Below are 13,694 nucleotides of genomic sequence, written 5' to 3'. Positions count from 1 at the left end.
AGTAACCACTTTGAAAGATCTTGATTCACACCATCTCAAAAATTGTATGAATCGGATTTGTTTCTGCGTAATCTGAATATCCAGTTTTGAAACAATCTTTCTTCCTTCAATCTATTGTCTTGCTTTAAACATTTTGATCTAATCAATACCTTTAATGAATTTAGTCGAAACAGAATAATAAACATCGAAATGGGCTGCAAGACACTTTGTTTTAATGCATCTTTTGTTTGCTAAAAGAAGGAATGGCTGTCCATGGTTTTTTTTTATCAAGAAAAAAAAGGAGGAGGAAATATAGATTAGCATCGATAATCTAAAGGCGATTGTAACTGAGATATTGGAAGTAGTTTTTTTATCCGTTTTTAAAGTGGGGAAGGGTACACTGAATGACATTTACTTTTGAATGGGATATGATCTGTGTGACAGATTTGAAGCATTCATTACCCTTCAAAATAGACTTTCTATGCTGTAAAGAAGACTTTGTATTTATTTTGCCCCTTTTCTGAAAGATTTATTTGTTACACAACCCTATATCTGATCGGTGTATATTAAAAAAAGTCTGTGCAGATTCATTATTTAAATTGGAAAAATAATATATCCAGCATTTATTTATTAAGCCTAAATAGGATGTATTTTTATTGGAAAAGTAAAAGAAAGAGGGTAAATGAGAATTGGGATTATATTATGTAATAATAAAGGAGTGTATCTTTAAGTTTTGTTTTTGCTATTATAAGAATTTTTATTGTTCGGCTAAATAGTTTGTGTAATCAGCTCAAATGAGGTGGGACCCGTCTAGGTTATATATTTAGGAGGTCGAAAAAAGCGGGGAAAACTAAGCATATACTAGCACCGCACTCTATTTATTGGACCGGTAGAGAATATTCCGCCTTTGTTTTACGCTTGATCTTTTTCCTCTATTTTTTTTTTTTTTTTTTTTTTATTGTTATTATGATTCAAGTTGTATACTGGAAAGAATACATGTGTGCCTTGTAGAAAAAAAATCGGGTGACAAATACCCCAAACAATAAAAGAGTTGTACAGAAAATTATCTTATTTCGGACCCTCATTGTGCTTGGATCCCACATGGGAAAATGTACATGTGTGCCCCTAATATAGCAATTTGATCAGCGCGTGAAAAGGCTGGCTTCTGATGATTTATAAAACCAAATAAAGGAGATCTCTTTTAACTCTTTAACAAAAGCTCAAAGATCCTTTTGAACTGGATCGAAATGAAAATAGAATGTTTGCTGACATTCATAAAAAGCCACATCACATAAGATTCGTGTTAAAGGTGTCTATGTTTATTATAATTTTAACTGAAACATTTCAAATTTTTTGTAAAGTCAATTTTATATTTCGCGTTCCTAACACTTTATCCTTTTCTTTCAAGTTCTCTTGTAAATCCTTGTAAACATGAAAAAAAGCAAACTTTTTTTTTCTGGCACAAAAGAACAAAGAAGAAAAAACAAGAAGGTTGTATCGGCCAATCACGGAATCATCGGAACACCAATGTTTTCGTTTCAATCAAGTGTCAATAGTTACTTTGTGAAATTAAGTACCTAAAAAGTTTACAGAAATACCTCGATTTTAGAGTTAATTTATTTCTAAATGGATGAACTATTCATCTATGAACAAAAAGTAAACAAAATCATACAACGATTTTCATATTCATCTCTCTACAAACTATCCGTTACACATTCAGTCATCAAAGAACTAAAAAACTTTTTTTTTTTGGGCTCGTCTCTGATTTCATCTCCACTTTAACCTTCCTTAAAAAAGAGGGGGAATTTATAACCCCGACATTTTTTGATAATTAATAAAAGTATGGAGCGGGAAAGCGTGAAAATTTTTTTTTATTCTTCTTTTCCTGAAGGGATTTTTTTTATTAACAAAAGAAAGCAACCATTGTTTTTCTTTTATTGTTACTACTTTTTATTTTATTTTAAAAACAAAAAAAATTCTTTCGTCTTATATTTTTATGATACAATTATACTTTGCAAACGAGATAATTGACATTCATTGATATCAGTATCTCGTCTTCTTTATAATCTAATTAGTTTCTTATATACATCCCCCCTCTTTTATTATTATTTATTATTATCATGACCACCTTATCACCCACTACTCTGTTACTTGGAGAGATCATTCAATCCCCATCAAAGGCTGAATCTATTTTGGAATCCTTGACGGCTGAACAAATCATGATGATTGAAACCACTATTCATCGCGTCAAACGACGAAAAATGGATAAATCACAAGAAGATAAGAATCCAAGTCACGCTTCTGCGATTGCAAGTGCTTTGGCTGCAGCCATGGTCTCCGCTGCTTTACAATCCAAGGCGAGTCATCCTGCTCCTGCAACCAGTGGAGCACCATCGACATCGAACGAAAAAAGCACAGTAAATGTGGCTACGACAACCAATGCTACTGCCATGACAACTACCACGGCGAGCGCAGCACCAGCAACCAATAACGATCCTGTTGCTGAAGTTAAAGATGGCGTTGAATGGGTTTCATTTGTTTATTCTCATAATCGTACATTGAAACGCTATTCGATCAGAACAGACATTCAAAATGTGGTATTGGAGGCTGTGGACGATAAATTCAAGGCCGAAAACTGTGTACGTATTGATGATATAATGGGAATGATCAAATTCTTATTTATATTTCTAGGTCTATCCACGGGCTAACCTCCCAAAAGAAATCTATAAAGGCAATCGTTGGGCTTACGAGACAGAATGCAACGATTTGGGATGGAAATTGGCATGGTTAAATAAGGAAGAAATCGCAGGCAAGCGTGGTTTGATCCAACGAGCGGTTGATTCTTATCGTAATCGGTATCCCAGTATGCGATCAAGACGTGTGGCACGTCAAGAAAAGCTCATGAATGGCACACTTCGTAAGCGAAAGAACCGAGAAGAAGAAGAAGAAAATGCGGTGACTACGCCTGTCATGTCTGTCATTCGTCCACCACAAACCTTGGAAGCAGCCATCGTCAAGCCTTCCCATCAGCCCAAGACGATCGCCATCGATGATTTGGTGAACAATACTCGTTATAGAATCAAGATCAATATTGAAACGATCTCATTGGATGAAATCTCGATGGAATTCCGCAGACAAAACTGTCCTTTTCCTCGCGCGATCCATGCAGATCCTAATTTATATATCGGTGGACATCAAAGATGGACCTTAGACAATATGTTGAATGAGTTAAGCTGGAAATTGGTAAGTGTGTTTGTGTCTTGGTTGAATGTGTCTAAACTCATCTTGTTTCATTAGGCTTATCTAAACCCTAGAATTTTAGCTGGAAAGAAAAATTTACTTCAGCGAGCTTTGGATGTTTATCGAACAAAATTTATGCCTTCACTTCAACCACGCAGACAATCATGTCGTGCACCACCCTCCTTTGACAAGGTTGAAAAGAAGAAGAATATGACAAGTAACAAAAAGAGTAAAAAGAACAGCAGTAGTCCACCTGTTGCACTTGAATTTAGTGATTGTTTCTCGCTGGACGATGAAGCAGCAAGTAAAGGTAAAATGAGTTTGACGAATTTACCTGGACAAACGGATCAAGATCCAATGATCTCACCTTCCTATGACGACGCAATCTATATCGAACCTCGTTTCTCTCCATTTGATGAATCTTGTAATACAAGCAGCAGCAGCAGTAGCAGTGTTGCTTGTACGCCTAGTCCACCTGTGACAGCAGATATCTTTGGCTTTGCAGATGTTTATGACACCTTCATGTTACCACCTGTGAATGATACGTTTTTATTGCTTGACAATGATACAAATATGGGCATCAAATGTTATGATTCATTTATGTCACCCACTTCAAGTCCAGAATTAGACAAAGAGGATTTCACTTCCTCTCACCTATTAGATCCTCTCTTTTAAGAAACACCTCTTATGTAAATACTTACAAAAAAAAAACACATTTCTTTCTCCTCATTATTTATCATCACACTTACGAATCCCTTTTGACACTTTAAAAAAAATCCCATTTACATGCCTCTTACTGTTTTGTAATATTTTCATCTTCTTTGTATAATCTTAAAAAAATAAAAATAGTCATAAAAAAATGATATTGATCGATGTACAACGAAAGCTTGCTGATGAACAAAAGTAAACAATTGATACACAATTATAAATCGTATTGAACACAATCTATCAAGACAAATCTACAAATAAAGGGGTTTATTATAAATATATATAAAAAGAAGTCGACCAGCATGCTTTAATAGGCATCCCAACCCTAAAACAATATAAATTTTAGCAATGTATTCGATATTTTCCAATGGCACAACTTACAACGTTATCAAGCTTATCCACCTTGTGCATCACTTCATTTTCCATCTTCTTTAAATACGCATCCATCTTTGATTGGATTGAGGGAATGGACGCACCTAAAATACGGATGGCAAGTAAGGCTGCGTTGGTACTGTTGTTGATAGCCACTGTCGCGACAGGGATACCACGCTACAGATAAGGTGTTAGTTTAAAAAGATCACATCACAACAAGTTGACTTACAGGCATTTGTACAATACTATAGAGTGAGTCAACGCCATCAAGGGAGCTACCCTTGACCGGCACACCAATGACAGGCAAAGAAGTCATGGCAGCAACCATACCAGGTAAATGAGCAGCACCACCAGCACCAGCAATGATAGCCATCAAACCACGCTCGGCAGCAGATTTAGCGTATTCAACCATACGCAGGGGTGTACGGTGAGCAGAGACGATAGAAAGCTCAAAGGGAATACCAAAGTCCTTGAGGATTTGAGCACCGACCTTCATGACAGGCAGATCAGAGTCAGAGCCCATGATCATGCCCACCAAGGGTCTCAAGGTCAGTGAACGCTCAACGTCTGGCTCGATCGCTTGGAGGATAGGCTTGAGGTTGGCTTGGACTTGCATCATGGATTCACCCACAAGGGTGATGTGACCCATTTTGCGACCTGCTCTGCATTCCTTTTTACCATACAAGTGGATCGTAGCACCCTCAGCCAGCAAAGCAGCGTGACATGGCCTGTAGCAATCCTCCATATCCGAGTTGGATCCCAGGATGTTGACCATGATGGACGCAGGCACTTTCATCGCCGTCGATCCCAAGGGCATATCGAGGATGGCGCGCATGTGGTTTTCAAATTGGGATGTTTCACAAGCCTCGATGGTGTAGTGACCCGAGTTGTGGGGACGAGGCGCGATCTCGTTCAAGAGGATATCACCGGTTTCTAACAAGAACATTTCAACACCAAAGATGCCTGCACCAGGGAAAGACTTGATGGCATCCTCAGCAATCAATTGAGCCTTTTTGGCGACGTCTCCACTGATTTGAGCAGGCGCGATGACAAGATGACAGATGCTGTTCTTGTGAATCGTCTCCACCACAGGGTACGAACGCACTTCACCATTTGCACGACGCACGACCATGACAGCCAATTCCTTTACGAACGGGGCCCATTTTTCAGCGTAAAGAGGGGTTTTGGATAAGGCGCTGACAGCCGCCTCAATGTCGGATTCACCCCGGACGACATAGTTACCCTTTCCATCATAGGCCATGGTCTTTGACTTGAGCATCAGTGGATAACCAAACTTTTTACCTGCTTCCTTGACGGCCAGAGCATCGGCTGTCTCGACGTATTCAGCCACGGGAATGCCGTGTGATTCAAGATGCTTCTTTTGGTTGTACTTGTCTTGGATCGTCTTGACTGTGAAAGCAGATGGACACACATGCACTTTGCCTTCGCTTTCGATCTCAGCCAGCACATCAGCATCCACATGTTCAATCTCGACCGTAAGGACATCCACCTGTGAGGCAAGCTCCCTGATCTTTTGAGCATCGTTGAACGCACCGTGAATGTGAGGTTGAGTGGATTCGATTTGTTTGGCAGGTGCATCTGTTGGCGAGTCAAGGATAGTGACTTGAAGGTTTAATCGAGAGGCTGCTTCAACCATCATACGACCCAACTGGCCACCTATGTTGCATCCTTTAATATCTTTTTCACTGTCAAATTCCTATTGATTTTTACCACCAAGAATTCCCACTTTTTGTCTATTCATATTTTGATATCTAATAAAAAAAAAAAAAAAAAAAAAGATGGATAAAGTTTTGATGGGCTTTTTTTTGGGCTCATAAAGTGACTGTTATAAAGATGTGAGTCTTCGCGGAGATTAAATATCTATCATGCATTGCAAGTATTCCTACTTGACAAGTCTGTGTTTTCTTGTGAAAAAAAGAAAGAGAAAAGAATCGATCCACCCAAAGTATGCTTGTATTGATCAATAATGTATATATCATTGATTTATCCAATACAATATACAATAAAATAGACTAAAGAATACAAAAAGGTTTAGATCTAAACAAATACTAAAGTGATGTAGTTTGAAGAGTCAGTAAATACCATATTGCTATTTTCAAACACTTTAATACATTCTATGGGAGTTTTGTGAGTAATGGTATTTATTGTTCAAGTTGAAGAGAGCTCTTTACACTAAATAATTCATAAACATTTATTGACCAATCAAATCAATAGAACAGGTTCATTGTCTTCAATTATTTACCGCTGTCAACACAAGAACATTGTATTAGATTGTATTGTCTTACTTTAGCCTTTTCCTCAAAGTGTCAAAATGATGTCTAATACAGTATTCGTCCAGTATATACACTTGTTCAAGCATCACTTTCTAATATACTAATTGAAACAAATCGACATCAAGCACACACGATTTTAGTTGATATGAATTCTAATCTATTTTCCAATGTGTCAATCATAATGAAAGATAATCTTAGCCTAAATAATATCCAATATAGCAAACAATCTTATGGATTCCACCCTTCTCTGCTGATGGTAATGATTGCATACAACTTGTTGCTGGATGATGGATAGCTTTGAAGGTTTGATTGTTAGAATAAGATGATGTGGGAAAGAACCCTTTCTTTTTAACAAAATAACTTGAAGACGAAATACAAAACATAGATTAGGACCACATATCCTTACGATTTAATAAAATGCTTTAATGAGTTAATAACAATGATATCCTTTTAAAAATTTTTTAATGTTACAAGTTAATCTTGACTTAATGATCTTTAAGATGCTATGATCTCAACCTCAGACTTCCATCATTCTAAGAGGACCCTAATTTTGTAAGAAACATGCCTACTTTATTCAAAAGGACAGATAATTCACCAAGATGATGAGACCTTTCAATGTCCTTTTTCTTGATGAAGAATGGTTTCAGAAAGAGAGTCAAGCGATCATAAACTTTGCTGTATGACAGTCTGGATTTTGCTTATGAACCAATTTAAAAAAAAAAAAAAGTAAATCGGGGAGCGATTTCCGTTTGAATGCAGCAGTTGATAGGTCTGAAAAAGAAGAGTTGATTAGGAGGAGGAGATTGTGAACCACTGGATTAGGTTTGATTTATAAAGAATATTGAATTGACTCTCTTTTTCATTGTTGATAAAACCACAAGCACCTTTGTCCGTTATTGTAAGCTCACGAAAAAAAAAAAAAAAAAAAAAGGTCAAAGATGAGCATTTGTTTATCAAAGCTCCCAAGAGGGCTGATGGTTTACATGAGATCATGTTTTGCTATAGGCAATGTATGACCGAATAACTCAGCATTAATTAAAAGTAATAAAAAAAAAAGGCATAAATCTAAATGAAGCATGTGAAATTTTTAACAAGTCAGAAAGGTAATTAAGCATTGATTTTATAAGAAAGACATGAAAGGAGCAAGTAATAAGAACGTGTTTACAGTTAAAATGATTTAGAAAGAGCTTTGGGACAATCAGGGAAAGACAGAATGTGTATGAACCCAATGGCCTCTTCACACATTTTTTTCTAAAATTAGAAGAAGAGCAGCTTGAATGATAGGAGAGGAATTGAGTTGTAAACAAGTCGAAATGAATTGTTTGGTGACAGCAATGAATGTCATTCTCGTTCTTTTTATAAAGTAAGATGAGCATCTTTTTTACAGGGAATCGACATCAGACTTTCACACACACACACAAAAAAAAAAGACCCATGCTATACTAATTATGGATGAAAAGAGAAGGAGGAGGAGGGGGGGGGAGGAGGAAGGGAAGGGAAGGAAGAGGAGGGATGATTTATTTTAGTGAATATTTGGACTTTTCACCGATAGGACCCAACGTGTTGTGTTGATGATGAGAATGAGTTGTGGATATAAAAGGATGATTTTCTAGTAATTCAATTCTAGATTGCTTTGGGGATGAAGGTTGTTGATGCTGGTTTTTTTCGAGTAAGTTGGGTATCAGTGGGGATGAAGGAGGAGTAAAATTAATTTTGTATTGGCATAAAGGATCCATCGTAAACTTGGGTAAAATATCCAAATCTAAGCCAGTTGAAAATGGTGAATACCAACCTTTCCTTCTTATGTTGCTCGTCTCATCTTCACTTTGGTGGGGAGTTGTATCGGGCGAGATGATGAGATGATGACTGTTATCTTTATTGATCGTCAATTTCTTTTCTGGTGTTACAAAATATTGATTTTTCTTCTTTTGGACATTTATCCACTGGTCTTCTTCTTCTTCTTCAGCTATTCTTTTGACTTGTTCTGGTATTTTATTGTCTTGTTCTTTAGATTCTTTTTTCATATTGTTTCCTTGTTTGTTGACTTGTAATTCATCTTTCTTTTTCGTCTTTACCGGTTGTTGTTTAGTCTTCTTTATTTTCCGTTTCTTGGTCTGTTTCTTTCGAATCTTATTTTCTTCAGTTTCAAATGGGTCAGGCATTGATTCCGGTGGTGATATTAAATCCGAAGCAACCGTTGAACTCAAGTTAATCTATAAACGAGTTAATCCTAAAGAGAATCCTTAAGAAGCAGCTTATATTTACCTTGATTGCAGTACAATAAATAATCAATAGAGTCAATAACCAAGTGATAATAGATGAAAGACTTGAATGAGAAACGTTCAATTCCGGTAGAGCAGGTTGACACCAACTTAGGATATATGAATAAATGGGTACAAACATAATTGAAACAAGCGCAATTAAACAAATAAGAACAGGTGACAATACTACAAGGGATGTTATTTGTAATCCCCGAATAGTTCGCATTGTTTATATTTGATATCAAAAGAATAAGAAAAAGGAAAAAAAAAAAAAAAAAAAAAAAAGGGAAAAAAGTTTTGCAGAAATTATTTAAAAAAAATTGTTTTATTTCAATTTCATTTGCCGACAGCAAGAATTAAAAAAAAAAAAAAAAAAAAAAAAAAGTGACACAGCTTAGGGAAGCAAAAGAAAGTGAATGGGTTATGAATCAAAATCAAGTAAATCAGCCAACTCTTGATCAGTTGCCAATGAAGCAATTGGACTAATTGTTCCACCACCACCACGTTGTAACCAAGAATTGATTTGATCTTCAGTTGCTTCATTACTTGTTGTATCAGGAGCAGTATTTAAAGCAGATTGTAATAACAAATTCATATCAAACATAGAATTATAGAAAGGGGTATATAATAAAGAAGAGTAAATGTTGGCAATATCAGTCAATGTATTAGCCATAGTAATAGTTGAAGAAGTCTCATTTTTTTGTGATCCAGAAGAACCAGACGGATGAGTCATTAAAGGTAAAGAGGATGATGTACTACTGACACTGCTACAGTCGTCTGTACCATATTCTTCATAGTCATCTGGTTCTGATAATGAAGGAGTAGAAGGACAAGATTTGTTAAGGCATTCATAAATTTGAACATCTTGCGTCACATTTGATTTTCTTAAACTGTCCATCATCCTGAACTTTGCTTTTGTCAAATTATGTCTCAAGTTACGACTAAGAGAGATAATCTCGTCTTCTTTGGGAAGTTTGACTTGTCTACTGAGTGCCTTTAGTTCCTCAACCGTCATTTTCTCATAGGTTGGTGGTCCACCCAAAATGATCTTTTTAGGCCTATTTTTTTTCTTGATTTTCATGAGTTGTGTCTTTTTTATTGATTTATTTAGATTGCTTGTTGAATATTAGAAAAAGATAACAAATCAAGTTTACTTATTTTACCTGCAAATAGAAGATGATGATTTGATATATGATTGTTTGTAATTACAAGTGGATTGCATTTGATATATAAAGAAAAGAGAAGAGGATGGAAAAAAATGTTGTTAAAAAACTTTTCTTTCTGAGAAAAAAAAAAAAAAAAAATGGGACTTGTTGAAAAGACAGGGAAATTTTAAAGAAACGCAATTAAAAGGAGAAGGGAAACCTTTTTTTGTTTTTATTTGTTCTGTGCATTAAAGTAGTACACCAACACCCAATTAGGATAAATAACAATTTTAACAAAAAAAAAAAAAAAAAAACTTTAATCTTCTTTTATAAACACATTTGTTCTTCTTTTGTATTCTTTTTCTCCATCTTTCTTTTCAATTCCTTGTCGTACTGTCGGTTTTGAACTTCTTTGACAACAAGACGTGAAAAAAATTTCATTGACTTGTTTAGAAGCGGAGACGTTAAAAAGAGAGAACGACTGCTTTCGTTTAAAGGAACGCATTTTGTGTCCCTGTAATTATTTTTTATCTCCGAAAAAATGCGCTTTTGACCGTTGCTATGGTAACTCGATGTGGCACATTTTATTTTTTTTAATATATTTTTATATTTTGCATTTCAAGGGTTGCACCATATTTTATTTAAATACAACTGATATCTTGTGAAAAAGCACAAGTTGAATTAAATAAAGATTGACAGGTAAAATGACTTGGATGATAAATAGAGTGAATTGTCACTTTTTATTTTCTCATTCAAGTCAATAGAAAATGAAATAAAAAGCAGTAAATACAAGTCAATCGTGCTTTACTATTTGATGGAAATAACAAAGATCCCTTGCATATTACAATATCAGATAAGATAGATGATGGAAATGAACAGAGAGAGAGAGAGAGAGAGCTCCCTGGGTATGTAAAGAAGCTAAAGAGATATCCTTTATTCTACATTTCTTACATGTTTTCTAAATTCAATTTTTGATCGACATGCAAGACTTGTTTCTTACAACTTTTCATGTCACAATGAATAACATGTTTAATGAATCTATCTTTTATTACCTTTTGTTTTCTTGCATGTGCCAACTGGGTTAAACTGAAAAAGAAGGAAGAGGGAGGGGGGTAGAGAGTGATCGGAGCCATGCTTCAGGTTTCCATTTGGTTGAGCTGAATTTTTAAATTATCCAATGAAATACACAGATTTGACATTCAAGCAACCAAGAAGCCACTTCATTGACTGTGTGTGACTGTTGCGCACGCCCTTTCCATCTCCGTGTTACCATCATCCACCGCTTATTGTTGAACAACTTGCCCACGTTGCATGAAAAACGCCATTGATTTGATTATGAAGTCTCTTATCCAACTTTTATTATTATTATTTGGCAACGCATTTTTTTTATTTCACTTTTTTCTTCATATTTCCACTACTCCCCTTTTTTTTATTTCTACTTCTTTTTCTATCGTTCATAAAGAAAGAAAGAGAGAGAGCAATGGATTTATCTAATTTTCAGCTTGTGGATACCATGAGTGACATGGACATGCTGAGAACTTTATCTAATAATAACCAACAATACAATCAAAGACAACAGTCAATTATTACTCACAATAGTAATAACTATGACCAATTTCAACAAGATATTAATCTCTTATTCCAATCCAATACATCTTCTCCTCATGTAGATTCATCATTCCTTGATTATCAAAAGAACCATTTGACAAACCAATCCCCTCATTACAGGACAACTTCACAACCAGACTGTTATCCACAAGAGGTATCAATTAGTATGTGCCTTTTCCCACTAAAACTTTAAGACATATCTATGAATCATAGGATATCCTGACTCCCCTCATTTCTCCAGCCATGACCCCTTCTTTTGATTACCAAATGCAGCAGAATCATAACAGCAAGAATCAATCCATGAATTTTAGTAATGACTTGGATTTCTCTCCTTTATCTTCTCCTGCTATACTTCCTCAAGCAGATCGTCCACAACAACAGGATCGTTTTATGTCTGTCAATCAAATACGTGATCAATATGAACAATTGGAGCAAGAAAAGCTCCTCATCACCCAAAAACTATCTGAACTTCAAAAAACTCAACAGCAGCAATCACACCCATCGAGTGTTGTCTCTTCTGATTCCTCTTCTTTACCAAGTAGCAGTAAGAAATAGATCAATGCTTTTCATCCATTTATGAACACACTCTTTTTATAGGTCATCAGCCATGTCAGAATATACAAATACACTCCACCAGCAGTCCTGATTCAGTAGGCATCTCATCTCTCTATATGGAGCCTGCCACACCTGCTTCTCTCATGAAGCTTTCCTCTCGTCATTCAAATTCTACAAAACATCCCTCGTCTAAACCACCCAAGCCTTCCTATAGTAGCCCTTCAACCCTCACATCACTCAGAAAGCAAAGAGGGTCCATCAAGAAAGAAACGATATCGATTAAAAAGAAGCAACGTCGAGAATCAACCGACCCTAAAGCGATCGCATCTCCTCGTGCTCTAAAGCCTCTCTTGATCAGTCCCACCTTACGCCCAGGCACCCAGACGCTTCCTTTTCATCAGGCTCAAGTGGCTACGGTGGAAGACGCCGAGAGAATCTTGGCCACTCGATCCAATTACCAAAACCTGATGGAAGGCAAAGGAGCAGCGCTCGGTATCGCGTTTACCTCTCAAGTCAAGAGTGGGCTGGAGGTCCGAAGGACGGCCCATAAGGCTGCGGAACAAAAGCGACGGGATTCACTCAAGGAGTGGTTTGATAAACTACGCCGTGAGGTGGAAGATGGTTATGTCAAACGTCAAAAGTCACTGATGTCACAAGTGATTCAAGCACAAGAACTCGAGGGCGATAAATCCACCGAGGATGATGAAGGAAGCTGCTCGGATACGATGAAACCTCTTTCAAAGGTCTTGCTGCTTCAGTATGCTTATGAGTATATCGCTTCTTTAAAAGATAAATTGTCAGAAAAGGATGAAATCATACAAAAGCTGACGGGTGGCTGCCCTCGACAAGAGGAGGAGGATGAAGAAAGTGATCAGATGCAATTAGACTCTCCTCATGCTGAGAAGAACTCGTAATGCAACTCTGATATCTACATGTATATCCATACTTTTCATACAGACCCATATACAACTATGCTTCTATGTTTTTTTTTTATACTTGCTAACTCTATCCTTTTCTTTTTATTGTAATCATGTACTTACTTTTTATGTTTTATGCCAATTTTTCTGTATTTCTTTCCTTTCTCCCTTACTTCTTTTTAAATTTGATTTATTTATGTAGAATACACAATATAACTTTATTATATACTCTTCGTGAAACCTTTCTTGTATATCCATGCACTCAATTTACTATTTGGTACACTTGAGTTGCAGTGAGATACTTGCTAAAATCAGTAATTGAGAAGCAAAAAAAGAAAAAAAAAAGTCTCGCTGGACCGTCCTTTTTATAGGCAGCAAAAGTCCAAAGGGGGGGCGTAGGCCAAATTTACCCTGTGTGACTCTTGTTGTGCGCACAAAAAGTTTTACACTTTATTTTTTTCTCTCTCTCTCTTTTTTTTTTTTTTTTACAACAGCACCCATTTGTTGAGAGAAAACACACAACTAAAAGAATACAAGAAGAGGATGCAGGCATCCATAGTTAACGAAATATCGGTAGACAGTCAACCGTCTAATCAACCGATGAACCACTGCCCT

The 13,694-nt window shown here is 36.2% G+C and overlaps 5 protein-coding genes across 5 annotated transcripts; 2 read left to right on the top strand and 3 right to left on the bottom strand.

The window, feature by feature from the left end:
• Window positions 1-2,099: 2,099 nt before the first annotated feature.
• RO3G_00974 (uncharacterized protein) lies at window positions 2,100-3,894 on the top strand (the record flags this gene model as incomplete). Its single annotated transcript, XM_067655565.1, has 3 exons — window positions 2,100-2,618; window positions 2,671-3,222; window positions 3,277-3,894. 3 exons carry the CDS (start codon window positions 2,100-2,102, stop codon window positions 3,892-3,894), a joined length of 1,689 nt encoding a protein of 562 aa, XP_067511666.1.
• A 1,683-nt stretch (window positions 3,895-5,577) lies between these two features.
• RO3G_00973 (phosphoribosylaminoimidazole carboxylase) lies at window positions 5,578-5,898 on the bottom strand (the record flags this gene model as incomplete). The annotated part of the gene is made up of 1 exon (XM_067655564.1): window positions 5,578-5,898. The coding sequence occupies one exon, from the start codon at window positions 5,896-5,898 to the stop codon at window positions 5,578-5,580; it is 321 nt and encodes a 106-aa protein (XP_067511665.1).
• A 2,212-nt stretch (window positions 5,899-8,110) lies between these two features.
• Window positions 8,111-8,996, bottom strand: RO3G_00972 (uncharacterized protein; the record flags this gene model as incomplete). The annotated part of the gene is made up of 2 exons (XM_067655563.1): window positions 8,111-8,806; window positions 8,859-8,996. The coding sequence occupies 2 exons, from the start codon at window positions 8,994-8,996 to the stop codon at window positions 8,111-8,113; spliced, it is 834 nt and encodes a 277-aa protein (XP_067511664.1).
• Window positions 8,997-9,275: 279 nt separating this feature from the next.
• On the bottom strand, window positions 9,276-9,869 carry RO3G_00971 (uncharacterized protein; the record flags this gene model as incomplete). The annotated part of the gene is made up of 1 exon (XM_067655562.1): window positions 9,276-9,869. The coding sequence occupies one exon, from the start codon at window positions 9,867-9,869 to the stop codon at window positions 9,276-9,278; it is 594 nt and encodes a 197-aa protein (XP_067511663.1).
• A 1,981-nt stretch (window positions 9,870-11,850) lies between these two features.
• RO3G_00970 (uncharacterized protein) lies at window positions 11,851-13,076 on the top strand (the record flags this gene model as incomplete). Its single annotated transcript, XM_067655561.1, has 2 exons — window positions 11,851-12,151; window positions 12,205-13,076. The coding sequence occupies 2 exons, from the start codon at window positions 11,851-11,853 to the stop codon at window positions 13,074-13,076; spliced, it is 1,173 nt and encodes a 390-aa protein (XP_067511662.1).
• Window positions 13,077-13,694: the final 618 nt, after the last annotated feature.

The sequence above is a fragment of the Rhizopus delemar genome, genomic scaffold (assembly GCF_000149305.1).
Source record: "Rhizopus delemar RA 99-880 supercont3.1 genomic scaffold, whole genome shotgun sequence".
NCBI lineage: Eukaryota > Fungi > Mucoromycota > Mucoromycetes > Mucorales > Rhizopodaceae > Rhizopus > Rhizopus delemar.
The sequence above is the reverse complement of the archived record's forward strand: the minus strand, read 5'-3'. Positions and strand labels throughout refer to the sequence as shown.